Here is a 13,962-nt window from a genome sequence, read left to right as displayed (position 1 = left end):
AAAAAATATATCTGTTGGCTGATTCTGTTTCAGCCATTTAGTTTCAGGCACATATGTTCAGTGTCTCAGAATAGTACTTCTCAAATTTTTGTGTGCAAAAGAATCACCTGGAGAGCTTATTAAAATGCAAGTTCTAGTTCATTAGATCCGAGGTCAGGCCTGAGAATGTGCATTTTTTACCAGCTCCCAGGACATGCCAGTGTCACTAGTCCAAGGAGCACACTTTGAGTAGTAAGGACTTAGAGCAGCACTCCTGGTCCCATCTCAAAAAGAGGTTTCCAATGAGGGTAGCTGTTCCCAGTGTTTTGTTTGTTTGTTTGTTTGTTTTTGTGAGACAGTCTCACTCTGTTGCCAGGCTGGAGTGCAGTGGCACGATCTCAGCTCACTGCAACCTCTGCCTCCTGGGTTCAAGTGATTCTCCTGCCTCAGACTCCTGAGTAGCTGGGACTACAGGCACACACCACCATGCGCAGCTAATTTTTGTATTTTTAATAGATACAGGGTTTCACCATGTTGGCCAGGATGGTCTCAATCTCTTGACCTTATGGTCTGCCCACCTCAGCCTCCCAGAGTGCTGGGAGTACAGGCATGAGGCAGCGCGCCCGCCCCCCAGTGTCTTTTAAAGCAGTGATTCCCAACCTTTTTGGCACCAGGGACCAGGTTCATGGAAGACAATTTTTTCACGGAACTAGGGTCTTCATCAGGGTCTTCGGATGAAACTGTTCCACCTCAGATCATCAGGCATTAGTTAGATTCTCCTAAGGAATGAGCAACCTAGATCCCTCACGTGCGCTGTTCACAGTAGGGCTCACACTGCTATGAAAACCTAACGCCAGGCCGGACGCGGTGGCTCGAGCCTGTAATCCCAGCACTTTGGGAGGCCGAGACGGGCGGATCACGAGGTCAGGAGATCAAGACCATCCTGGCTAACACAGTGAAACCCCGTCTCTACTGAAAAAATTACAAAAAACTAGCCGGGCGAGGTGGCGGGCGCCTGTAGTCTCAGCTACTCGGGAGGCTGAGGCAGGAGAATGGCGTGAACCCGGGAGGCGGAGCTTGCAGTGAGCTGAGATCCGGCCACTGCACTCCAGGCTGGGCGACAGCGCGAGACTCTGTCTCAAAAAAAAAAAAAGAAAAAGAAAACCTAAGGCGGCCGCTGAGCTGACAGGAGGCGGAGCTCAGGTGGTAATCCTCCCGTCCCGTCTGCTCACCTCCTGCTGTGCAGCTCAGTTCCTAACAGGCCAGGGACTGGTACCAGTCTATGGCACAGGGGTTGGCAACACCTGTTTTAAAGGAAGCCAGTCAGGATTCCTGGCCATGTTCTACACACACACACACAAACACACACACACACACACACACACACACACACAAAGTGGGATGAGGAGTAGCAAGTGTGGTGGAGGACCAAGGAACATCACAGATCTGGTAGATTTGAGCAAAATGAGGCTGAAGAGAATTGAATCAGGCTAATTAGCCGGGCATTGGCAATAGTGATTATTTTTCAAGGAGATGTAGGTGACAGAAATCCCTACCTCCAGGCCCAAATTACCATGTCATCAAGCACTAGGCTCTGTCTCCTGGATTTCTGTGCTTGGCGTGAAAGGCTGCAGGAGTTGCCACCACCTCCACCACCACCACCACTGCCACCGTGGGGAGGGTTTGACCTGAAGTCACTGGTACTTGCCAGTTCCCCAGAGCAGGGGCTAGCCCAGGCAGGGGCTGGAGAGGTCTTGCCTCGACCTTCTCAAGGTTCTTTGTCCTGCCCTTCACAGTCCATGTGTTGGCCACCACCACTCCCACATATGCACCTCTGGAACTATTTGGCACCAACCAAAGACTTGAAAAAGTATTTTAGTCACTCACATTCAGCCCTGCCTCAGACCCCAAGCAGCAGCAGCAGCAGCAGCAGCATCGCTATTATTTATGGAGCTAGCCATTACATGCTAGATGTCTTACATATATATGATTTCTAACCATTAACTAATTCCCCATAGGGTAGGTCGTATTATTTCCATTTCATAAGTGGTAAAAACAAGGCTCAGAGAGAACTAGTCACTTCCTCAAGGAACACAGCAGCCAACTTAGAATGTGCACTCCCATCTGTGTGCCCCCAGAATGTGTGTTTTGAGAGGGGCAGGCTAAGTGGTCCCACATGGAGGCTCCCAGCACTAACTTTGGGCTGGACGCCTGGGTTCAGCTGCTTGCTCCCCATTTCACTTACTGCTGTGCGATCTTGGCCATATTACCTCACTTTCTAAGTCTGTCTTTCCTGTCTGTAAAAATGAGTGTAATAACAATCACACCAATCTCATAGGGTTGTTGTGAACATGATATGCCATCATGAATATAAAACACTTAGCATGAGGCCTGGAATGGAAAATGTGCTCAGCAATGTGAGTGAGAATTAGTATTACAGTTTCCATTCCACACCGACTTTCAGAAAGGGGCCCTGTGTTGTTATGGTTTAGGATAAAACCAGATACCAGCCCAAACTGCACTCTCCCTGTCCCCCTCCAAGAAACCTCTGACTGGCCCCTTATCTGGGACAGGGCACGAAGGGAACCAGACGGACATGGCGCATGCCTTCCAGCTGCTAGAGATAGGCCTGAGGCTGTGGCATTTGAGAGGGTCCACAGCAGAGGCTGTCCTGGGCCTAAGGCTGTCGGCCTAGTTGGCTGCGACGTCACAGCCAGGAGGCCCCAGTTCCATTCCATCACATCACCGGCAACAGCAGAAGAGGGAAGAGGATTTTCTCAGGCAGATGGCGAGCAGGTGGTGTGGCAGTGGGCGGGCTCCCATGATCACCTCCACCTGGTCTGTGCCAAGTCACTGAGCCCAGGGCCCAGAAAGGATGCGGCAGTAGCCTCCACAGACCCCACAGACCCCCCTGCAACGGACTGCATACCAAGACTTGGGTGAGCTTGGTCTTCTCCCAAGGGAGAAGCAGGAGCCAGAAGGCCAAGAAGAGTTGGGCTGCTCCCTGGGACCGTGGGTCTCAGGGAGCTCAGTCTCTACCTTGGAGCTGCCTTCCTCAGGGCTGCTGCCCTCAGTGCTCCTGCTGCCTGGCACGCTCCTCTCCCCACTTTCCATGCAGTTGGCTCCTTCTCAGCTCACACATCCCCTTCAGAGGGGCCTGCTCCAAAGAATCCCACACCACCCTGAGCTCTCTATTGCCAGGGTTCCCTACCTGGCCTAACCTTAGGCTTCCCTTCAGAACTTTAGAATAAATACCAAAGCCTGGACCCTACTGCCCATCAACAGGATGGTTCTCTGGGGGTTGTCACTTTGTAGGAGACAAGGTCTGCTGGCCACACTTCAGCCTTCTTCCCTACTCAAGTTGTGGGTTATATTTAAGGTTCAGTGAGGCTCACGGTAATGTTATCTTCTAGCATTTACAGAATACCTACTAAGTTCTAGGTGGATTACACACTGTGTAACCTTTTCCTTACATGAAAGCTCAAGTTTAATTCTCATAGCAACCCTGTGAGGTGGATTTGGAGAGGTCAAGAGGCTTTTGTGAAGTCACGATCAGCCAAGCCAGATGGGATGGAGCTGGAATGTGAAACCAGCTGTATGTGAATTCAGCTTTGCCTGAAGACATAGCCTGGGCTCTTGCCCTGCAGTTTGGAATAGAGAAGGGTGCAAAGTCTGCGAAGTAGTGAGGCTGGAGCCTGAACTCTGGGCTTCTCATCACTCTTCACCTTCTCACTGTGCAGTGACTAGGGCTGAGGGCTCCCATGAGTGGGCTCCAAGTCACACAGTAGCCTCCACAGACCCCACAGACCCCCCTGCAACGGACTGCATACCAAGACTTGGGTGAGCTTGGTCTTCTCCCAAGGGAGAAGCAGGAGCCAGAAGGCCAAGAAGAGTTGGGCTGCTCCCTGGGACCGTGGGTCTCAGGGAGCTCAGTCTCTACCTTGGAGCTGCCTTCCTCAGGGCTGCTGCCCTCGGTGCTCCTGCTGCCTGGCACGCTCCTCTCCCCACCTTCCATGCAGTTGGCTCCTTCTCAGCTCACACATCCCCTTCAGAGGGGCCTTTCCCAGGGGCTGCTTGTTGTCATCTCCCCAGCCTCATCCCAGAGCATGCTAGAACCCCTGAAGTCCCCTGGGCCATGGCAGCCCCGGAAGGCCCCCTAACCAGGTGCTTCTCCCTCTTTTGCTCCTCAGGGCAAGGACTGCACTGTGCCCATCAACACCTGCATCCAGAACCCCTGTCAGCATGGAGGCACCTGCCACCTGAGTGACAGCCACAAGGATGGGTTCAGGTAACAGCTCACCCCTGGCCTCCCCCACTGTATTATTTTGTTCTCACACTGCTAATAAAGACATACCTGAGACTGGGTAATTTATAAAGGAAAGAAGTTTAATGAACTCACAGTTCAGCACAGCTGGGGAGCCTCACAATCATGACAGAAGGCAAAGGAAAAGCAAAGGCACATCTTGCATGGCAGGAGGCAAAAGAGAGCTTGTGCAGGGGAACTCCCATTTATAAAACCATCAGATCTCATGAGATGTATTCGCTACCATGAGAACAGGATGGGAGAAGCTGCCCCCATGATTCAATTATCTCCACCTGGCCCCACCCTTGACACTTGGGGATTATTATAATTCAAGGTGAGATTTGGGTGGGGACACAGCCAAACCATATCACTCACCTTGGAGGGCTCCCTGGGCAGGCTAAAGAAGCAGAGATGACACCCAGCGAGGGCATGCCCAGGGCCTGTGCTGTACTGGCCCTGTATGGGAATGATCTCAAGGCTCTTCGTACCCTGTAAGGGAAGGACAGTTTATCCCCACCGTGCAGATAAGGATGTTCAAGCATCAGAGGGACAAATCCTTTGCCCAGAGTTACATTAAGCATTGGTACAGGGATTTGAAACCAGGTCCCAACCTCATGCTTCCTATAAGGGAGGTGTCCGCTGCTGGCTAAAGTCAGAGGAGGATTGGGTGAAGGCTTAAAGACTGCCTGTCTGGCACTTCCACCATGCTTTTCTGAGTTATAAAATAAATAGCATTGATTATATGCTTACTATGCCAGGTACCAACTAGTCAAGTATTATCTCATTTAAATCCCTACATGACCCCATCCAGTAGGTAGGTATTATCCTCATTGAACAGACTGGGAAGCTGAGGCATAGAAATGGACTTGCTCTAGGTCATATCTCCTGCTGCTCATTCCTGGATCATCCAAGCCCACCTCCAGTCCTCTTCCCTTCCTGACATTAACATTTCAAGAAGAAAAGGGAATAGAAGTCACTTAGGTTTTTCTCCTCACTGTCCTAGGAATGGGATTAGGCTTCCACCCAAACCTCAGGACCCCTTCCTGCTTCCCACCTTCCCCAGCAGCTTTCAGATGCCCAGTTTTGCTGGCCTGTGACCCTGACAAAAACAAACTGTTGGGAACGGGCTCCTTTGGTATCCCTGGGGAGCCAGTTGGGGGGGCGGCAGCCCCTTGGCAATAAAGGTGGGGGCACCCCATGCCAAGCCACGTGTGGGTGTCTTAGAGCTCAAGTTGCAACCAATTAAATATCAAAAGCACTCTGGCCAGAGGCTGCTGTGTGGTCTGGGGAAGAAATCAAGTTCTGGGCTCCTGGTTCTCTTCCCCAGGGAACCCACCCGCCCACGTGTCCACCTGCCAAACCAGCTCCATCAAGCTCTGCCTCCTGAAAAGTGAAATTCAAGGCAGAGTTCCTTTTCCTGCCTGGAGTCAGCCAAACCACCCACTCCTGCTGGCTCACGTAGAGCAGGGGTGAGGAGAAACTGCAGGGAAATATGGAGGTGGCCATGGGACCCCAGCCAGGAAACACCCCTCCAGGGCACACAGCCTGGGCTGCCCCACCCAGGCAAGAGATGGGGGTCAGATGAGGGAAGAGCTCCCCGCTTCAGGCAACTGTGTTTCTCCCATCTCAGCTGGAGGTTCGAGTGAGCAGAAATATCCCATTTCAGTCTTCAGTTGAAGAGTTTCAGATGAACTGAAAATATTTTTAGAACTTAGGGGAAAAGGAAAAGGGCCCAGATCTATAGGATCAGGGAAATCGGGTGGAAGGTTAAGGCAATGAGGCAGTTACTAGTGATGGGAGAGATCTCACATGCACTCCTCAAGGAGTAGGGAAACTCTTCTGCATCGGGCCCGCACCTGGCGGGTGAAGGGGAGCGGTACTTGTCAGGAAGCTCCCTTTTGCTCCCCTCTTCCATTCTAGAGTAATTCCACAGGGCTGCCATAACAACCACAGACTGGGGCTGCAATCACCAGAAATTTACTCTCTCACAGTTCTGAAGGGTAGAAGTTCCAAATCAAGGCATCAGCAGGGCCATGCTCCCTCTGAGTCTCTAGGGGAGGGTCCTTGCTTGTCCCTCCCTGGTTTCCTGGTGTTCCTGGCAATCGTTGGCATTCCTTGGCTTGTGGCTGCAGCACCCCTCTCTCTGCCTGCATAGTCACCAGTGCTCTCCCTGTGTCTGCCTTCCCATGGCCATCTGCTTTTAGAGACACCTGTTATATTGGATTAGGGGTCCACACTCTTTCAGTAGGACCTCAACTTAACATCACATCTGCAAAGATCCTATTTCCAAATAAGATCACGTTCTGATGTACTTGGGGTTAGGATTTCAACATATCTTTTTGGGGGGAACCCAATTCAACCCATAACAACACATCTGAGTCATCAGCATCACCAGCCTCCTCACACACATGCTTCGCTAATCTTACTGCATTGCCTGCTCACAAGAACAGCAAAGGCTGGCAGAGCAGGCCACACAGAAGACCAACACAGGAGATGAGGTCTGCTCTCATCCCCACAACCAACTCATGGCTCCAGGAGTCTCCTCGACAGCTTTCCAAGGTTTCCAATGAAGACAGGGAGACATCAGCCTCCTTCCACCCCGTCACTCCTTTAGCAACCTCTCTTTCCTTGACCAGCCACCATCTCTCACTGCTAGGTCACCCTAAGGCTCTGGGGGAGCCAAAGTAACTGGTCTGTAGGAAAACAAATGGGCAACACCATGGTTTAGGACTTTCAGAAACCTACCCTCTGTCTGCCTCTGAAGAAGTAGCCTTTTTCCTGAGTGCCCGGAGTCCCTAACAGGAAAAAGGAATTAGTCATTTTGCTATACCCCAAAAGCTGAGACCCGAGAGGCCCCTGGCCTTTTGTAGAAAATGTGATACAGTTTTCAGTCATAGAAAGGAGGCCAATTAAGTAGGATTCTAGGACTACTGAAATTCACTGCCTGTTAGCTGAGTGTAGTTTAGTTTTTTTAGCTAAATCCCAAATCAGAGCAATCTCTGAAACTTGAAATTCCAGGTCTGAGGCTGAAGTGCACACTCATGGATGGAGTGAGAATCCCTGACAAACGGGTTAGGCCAAGGAAGGATCGAGATTCATTGCAGCATTTATTTAATCAAATAGCTGCTCACTCCGCCCCCCACCCCCACCCCTTCCGCACAGCCTTTATTTGTTCTAACTGATCTTGCATGCCCAGTCCTGGGGATATGACCAAGATCAGGCAGAGATGCAGGCAATTGAGGTTTTTGTCCAAGAGATTTAATACTGTAGAGACAAGTGAAGGAAATGCATCTTGCTGGCCCACAGTGTTTGAGGCCAAGTAGACCTGAAGGCCTCACTCTTGGCAGGAGAGGGATCCTCCCACTCTAGCCTTCGTCCCCCAGAAGCTGGAGGGGCTCAGAAGTAGCAGGAATACATCATGGGGAGAAATGGCATCCCTGGGGAACAGTTAAGGAAGTAGGGTGATTTTGTGCAGAACTAAAGCTTGCTAATGGGTTCCGAGCATTTTCTATGTGCTATGTACCCTTCTAAACATTTTGCTTGTATAATCTCATTCAATCTCCACAACCACCCAGGTCAAGGTCAAGCAGCTAGAATGTATCAACTAGAATTCATTCCCAGGAAACCCGGGTGCAGAGTCTGGGACCTTGGCCACTATATTCTGCCCACCCTCTGACCCTGAGATAGAAGGGCTGCCGTCGAGTAAAAAAAAAAAATCACTTAAAGGAGGATGTTTATTATGCTGTCTCTCTTTACCTGCAAAAGAGATTGTGCCTCAGAAGAGCTGAAGGAAGGGAGGTTTGGAGGACAGCTAGAAGAATTTAAGCCATTTCCATCTGGGGGAGTGATGACACCGCCTTGTCAGCGGACAGTAGCCCTGGAGCGAGGCAGCCAGCATGGGCCAGGGGAGATAGAACATTGCCTAGAGATGGGGTTGGATGAAATGACCTTTTAGGCTCCTAAGGGTCTTCCTGCTCAGGGCCCCAAGGTCTCACGTGTCCAAAGTGCTTTCTCAGACCTTCATCTGAAGGAGAAACTAATTGTATTTCCCACCCGGTCTTCCTCTCTGCCGCTCCAACCCACCTCTCTTCCTGACCCCTGACTCCCCTGCTCCTCACCCCACACATCCCAAAGCTGCTCCTGCCCTCTGGGTTTTGAGGGGCAGCGGTGTGAGATCAACCCAGACGACTGTGAGGACAATGACTGCGAAAACAATGCCACCTGCGTGGATGGGATCAACAACTACGTGTGTGTCTGCCCGCCTAACTACACGGGTAAGGATCTCATGATTGTGTGTATGGCTGGGTGGAGGGGTGTCGCTAGAATACCATTTTCTTAACTTCTTCCAGGGACTTTCCTCCTCTCTGCCTGAGGACAGAGACTAGGACCCCAAGACCGTGCTATGCCAGGAGGGGCTCCACTAAGGCCTGTTTGCTTCTCCGTCTCCTCCACCACCAGCCACCAGCAAATCACTACTCCTTCCCACTTGAAACAGAGTCCCAGGCTCTTTAGCTGCTGTTCATCTCATTGCTGGCCATTCCCTCCTTTAGGGCCCCTGTAGACCCAGTGGTGTGTGAGGCTGGCAGAGAGGTGTTTGCATTGTGTTTATGCTTCCTTCAGGTCTAGTCAGCCGTCTCTTGAAATCCACATTTTCCAGGTACTCAAGCTAGGAGCTAGGGATACAAAAATGACCAAGACAGAGTTCCTTCTCATAAGAAGTTTATAGTCGGGTGGACAGAGGCATGGATTCATTAGAAAGAGAACATAACATCTATAAGCCCTGGGGGTGTGGGATCACAGAGGAGGAACCTAACCCAGCCGGAGAATCCAGGAAGGCTCCCACAAGAGATCATTCCTCAGGAAGATCTTTTCACCCACCCATGCCCCAAACACAATACCTTTATTTTCCTACATTAATAGCCCCTAAAAAGGGCAGTTAAATATATCATTAGATTGTGAAGCAAAATGCTACCAATTTTGGTGCAAACACAGCCCTCTTTGTTATGAGATCAACCAAAAGTAGCATATCCCAGACTGGAATTCCATGAATTTGAGGAAAAGTCCCCATGAGACAAGAAGTTTGGGAAGTACTGCATATAATAATAACCTTCTTCTTGGTGTACCATGATACAAATTAGCATATTAGAGGTTCTGAAAATTCCTGCTTTAAAGAAAGCTGTTTGTTTGTTTAACCTAGCAGTTCCCAAACTTACTTGATCTCAGAGCTTCTCCGTTACCCCACCCTCGAACACTATTCCCAGCCCAGAGATCTTGTGTTGCTAGAAGCACTTTTAGGAAATACCAGCCTAAGGCAAGGAGAAAATGAGATGGGGAAGCTCAGGGACTCCCATGCCCTGGACTACTGGAACCAGGCTTTTATGTCAGGAGTAAAGTGGGTGGTGGGAAGCTGTGGAAGATGAATAGAAGCATCCCTAAAGATGGCAGAGAAGGAAGCCAAATGGCTCCCATTATCCCTCATAGCCCATACCTTTATCAAGCCTCCAGCCCAACAGACACTATCCCCAAGCACACTCTTGAAACTGCAGGAACATACCACCACCAACTGAGAAAACCACTCGCTGTAATAATCCTGGGCTTCCTAGGACCCCAGACAAGCTTCTATGCTGGGAGAAAGTGTACGGAAATCTGTGGGGGCCGGGTGCGGTGGTTCGCGCCTGTAATCCCAGCACTTTGGGAGGCCAAGGCAGGCAGATCACCTGAGATCAGGAGTTCGAGACCAGCCTGGCCAACATGGTGAAACCCCAGCTCTACTAAAAATACAAAAATTAGCTGGGCATGGTGGTGGACACCTGTAATCCCAGCTACTCGGGAAGCTGAGGCAGGAGAATCTCTTGAACCCAGGAGGCGGAGGTTGCAGTGAGCTGAGATCCTGCCACTGCACTCCTGCCTGGGAGACAGAACAAAACTCTGTCTCAAAAAAAAAAGAAAAGAAAAGAAAAGAAAGACAACTGCTGAGGGGTGACCTCCCCTTCCATCTTTCATCTTCTGAGAGTGGAATTGTAGCCAAGAGTTGCATTAGCAACAGGCAACACTTACTGTGCACCTACTGTATACAGACTACTAAATTAGCCACTTAGAGAGACCAAGAAATCTAAGGTATGCCCTCAGCCCACAGGGGGTTCTGGTCCATGAGAAGAATCACTGTATAGAGCCATTGGTCAAGAAGAATCAGCTTAGTGCCAGAAGAGAGATGACAGAAATCCCAGTAGTGAAAATGGAGAGGGCAGTGGGGCTCTAACAAAGGCTTAGTGGCAGGGGAGGGGCTTGAACTGAATTTCGAGCAGGCAGATGGGCAGCAGGAGGACACTGAGGAGGCAGTGATGAAGTGGTTTCCTGCCACAGTTGAGGCCTACCTGGTGTCTGCTGTTGACCAGGGTGCACTGCTGATTTGTTGCACTTTGGTCCTGAGAGTGAGTGATTGTATAATCTCATTTAATGTCCACAACTGCCAACGTCAAGGTCAAGCAGCTAGGAAGTGTCAACCAGAATTCATTCCCAGGAAACCCAGGTACAGAATGAGGCTTGGTGGTTTGCTGTGTCCCGGAAAATGTGCAGGTCCCACACAGACGCTTGTCTGCTTCTCTGGGTCTCTCCAGATGACAAGGAAGAAAGAGGAGGCTTCTCAGGAACACAGGGCCCTCTGTGGTTTTGAGAGGCTTAAGGCAAAATTTGGAGAGGGAGGCGTTCAGTGCTCCCTCCCAGGACATGGTTGGGGTCAGCCTCTCCCCCACCACAGCAAAGAACAGACTTAGGGGCTGCCTGTTATTCATTACCCTGCAGCCAGCCCTCTGGACCTACCTGCCTATACCCTGGGAGCAGGAGCCCGCCCTGCTGCCACTCCACTCCTGGAGAGAACGTTCATGGTTAGACCTTTCCCTGTCTTAGATCACTCTCCATCTGGCTTGACCAAGTGGAATTTGAGGAAACCCAAAACTCAGATCTTAAAAGCTGGTGTTGCTTGGGAGCTGCTGTTCTGCCTTACCACCCTCCCCCACATTTCTAAAACACATTTTCAGGTGGTGTAAGCTTTTCAGGGCTTATCTGCAAGGGCCATCCCTGGGTATTTATGATCCATTAGGTATTTTGTAGCACTGCAGACTTCAAAGGCAGTGTGTCTAGAGACCAGAACTTCAAATTCCTTTCATACTTCCTTCCCTGAAAAATCCAAGGGGCTTACTTATCTATAACAGGTGAACTGGGCTGCTAAGCCTTGTCGGTGTCTCGAAAGCCTCCTCTGACCTCCTGGGGGAGGCTATGGGTCCCCCTTGTGCTTCCACAAAGTTTGCCCTTCTGGTCACACCTACAAGTCTGTGTTGTAATTACCTGCTTGTTTGTAGATCTTCCCAAATAGGCTGTGGGTAGGACAGGACCCGGCCACTGTTGTGTCCCCAGCACCTGGCACAGGGCCTACCACACAGGAGGTGCTCAGTAAATAAGTGTGGAATGAATAAAACAAATGAATAAGCATGGCCCAAAGTCAGGACCAGGCATCCTGTGCTCTCAGCTGCACCTGCTCCTGCCCTTGAAAGATCAAGTAAAACAGCCAAATGGTGATGCTAGGACAGTGTCCAGGAGGATACCTGGAATCTTCCCGTGGTCACTGCCAAAGAAACCAAGGCAGAGGTGCAGGAGGATACACAAGGAGTGAGAAGGCAGGACTCCTGACGTCCATGCCCACCTGACCGGGGGCTGGATGAGTCTGATCTTCTGGCCAGGATAACCCCCCACCCCCAATCCTCTGATCTTCTGGCCAGGGTATCTCTACCCTGCCTGAGGCCTGAGCTGTCTCCCCTCTCCATGCCAGGTGAGCTATGCGACGAGGTGATCGACCACTGTGTGCCTGAGCTGAACCTCTGTCAGCATGAGGCCAAGTGCATCCCCCTGGACAAAGGATTCAGGTAAGACCTGGCTTCGTGCCCCCAGCACAGAGTCCATGAAAACTCTGCCTCTAACAGTCTAGGTTTTAGGCAGTCTCTGGACTCTCTGCATGCTCTCTCTGTCATGTGCTTCTCTGTATCTCTGATTCAGCCATGAGCTAATTCTCTCAGTCTCTGTTTCCCTATGCGTGCCTCTGTCTCTCTGTGGGCGTCTCTAAGTCTCTGTAGATAGGTAGGTAGGAAGAGAGAGAGACAGAGACAGAGAAAGATCTACTCTTTCTCTTCCCTGCACCTTCTTCCTTGCCTCTCCTTTCCCACCAACTTCCCAGTGCTCTCAGCATATCCCTCCTTTCCAGAGCTAAAGAAGTAGAGCAATTCCACTGGGGAAGCAGAGTCTAAAGCGTATTTGGTCACCTTCTCCATGTGCGGCCTTTGCAGTATGCTGCCCCTCCAGTCTACAGCAAGTTTTTCAGCTTATGCACCTGTTGCAGGGGAAGGGGACAGGAGCACTGTGGTCCAGCAGCATGGCCACTGGCAGAGCTGTCTCTATGGCAAGCAGCAGAGCCCATAGGAGCCAGGGGAGCATGTGAGCGGCCCTCAGGGTGGATGGAGAGGCTGCCTCAGGAGAAAGCCATCCAGCTCTTGAGGCTGAGGATCCAATGGCACCCCTGGGAAATCCCTCCAAGGCCCTGTACTCACCTCTTCCTTTCACCTTCCTTCATGAAAACTTTTGCCACTGCCTCTTCTGGAGAAGATCGTGAGACCCTTGAGACTGGGGGTTTTCTGACATCAAGAGGGAGATCCCAGAAGTCTGTGGCCAAAAACATTCTTCCTGACCCCAGTCCTGCCTTCTACACACAGCTACCTTCTTCTCCCCAGCAATCTCTGTCTAACACCAGAGGGAAGCCACTAGCACCAAGGAGTCAGGGTTTTGGGAAACAGGCAGTCCAGGGCAACTGGAGAGACCCCAGGATGTTCCCTTAGCAGACCCCATAAATGATCTTACAGAGCCTCCCCTAGGGATGAGGGCCCTGGGCCCAGAGCTCCATGCCTGCGCTGACAAGTCTTTAAGGAGAATGCCCACCAGTGGCATCTCCAGCCTCTGGGAGCAGAAGCTCACGCTCTAGGTCTCGATGGGTCCAGGAGCTGTCGTCACCCAGAGTCTGTCCTGTTCTCAGTCACAGGGCAGAGAGTTCTCAGACTCTGGGGGTGTTTGCAACTATGAGACTAAACAGCAAAACTTAGGACTTCAGGGAACCCCAAGATCTCAGAAAGTCCAATCACAGAATCTAGAGAATCTCTGAAACTTGAACTTGTAAGCTCTTAGAATCTTAGAATCTAAGAAGCAGGAGTTCTAGTTGTTGCTCCAGCCAGCCCACCCATCAGTCCACAGATCTTGATTGTGTGCAGTGTAGTGGGGATTGGAAGATGGTTTTAATTCCTGTCCTCAAGGCCCTTGCCATGGACCTAGGGGAGGAAGATTTGACACTGAGTAAATATTTAGGAAAGAAGAAAGTTCTAGGCCCCACGATTTCGGCTGTGTTGCTGGGGTTCTAAGGAAGGAAGAGCCTGCTGGAGGAGAGAAGCAGCCCCACCCCTTTAGGAGCAGAATGTGGGTGACCCTTGAGGGTGGGTGGAATTTGGATGGGTTGAGAGAAGGAAGGATGGCCCTACTGGGGGAAGAAGAGGCGAGTAAGTAAGGGTGAGAGGCAGACATGAGCATGTCTTTTCTTGTGTCTCCCTTTTCTGTTTTCACATCACAAGCCTAGAGCTCATCACCAG

General features: G+C 50.9%; 1 protein-coding gene across 1 annotated transcript in view; it reads left to right on the top strand.

The window, feature by feature from the left end:
* Window positions 1-13,962, top strand: part of SLIT3 (slit homolog 3 (Drosophila)) — a gene marked incomplete at its 5' end in the record, with an annotated part of 639,532 nt that overhangs the window by 599,688 nt on the left and 25,882 nt on the right. Inside the window, 3 exons of the mRNA XM_011947828.1 lie at window positions 4,170-4,267; window positions 8,417-8,556; window positions 12,108-12,201. Of these exons, the coding sequence (XP_011803218.1) occupies window positions 4,170-4,267; window positions 8,417-8,556; window positions 12,108-12,201 (332 nt within the window). The remainder of the gene's footprint in view (window positions 1-4,169; window positions 4,268-8,416; window positions 8,557-12,107; window positions 12,202-13,962) is intronic.

Source organism: Colobus angolensis, unplaced genomic scaffold (genome assembly GCF_000951035.1).
Source record: "Colobus angolensis palliatus isolate OR3802 unplaced genomic scaffold, Cang.pa_1.0 Scaffold27, whole genome shotgun sequence".
NCBI classification, from domain to species: Eukaryota; Metazoa; Chordata; class Mammalia; order Primates; family Cercopithecidae; genus Colobus; species Colobus angolensis.
This window is presented reverse-complemented; position numbering and strand designations above follow the sequence as displayed.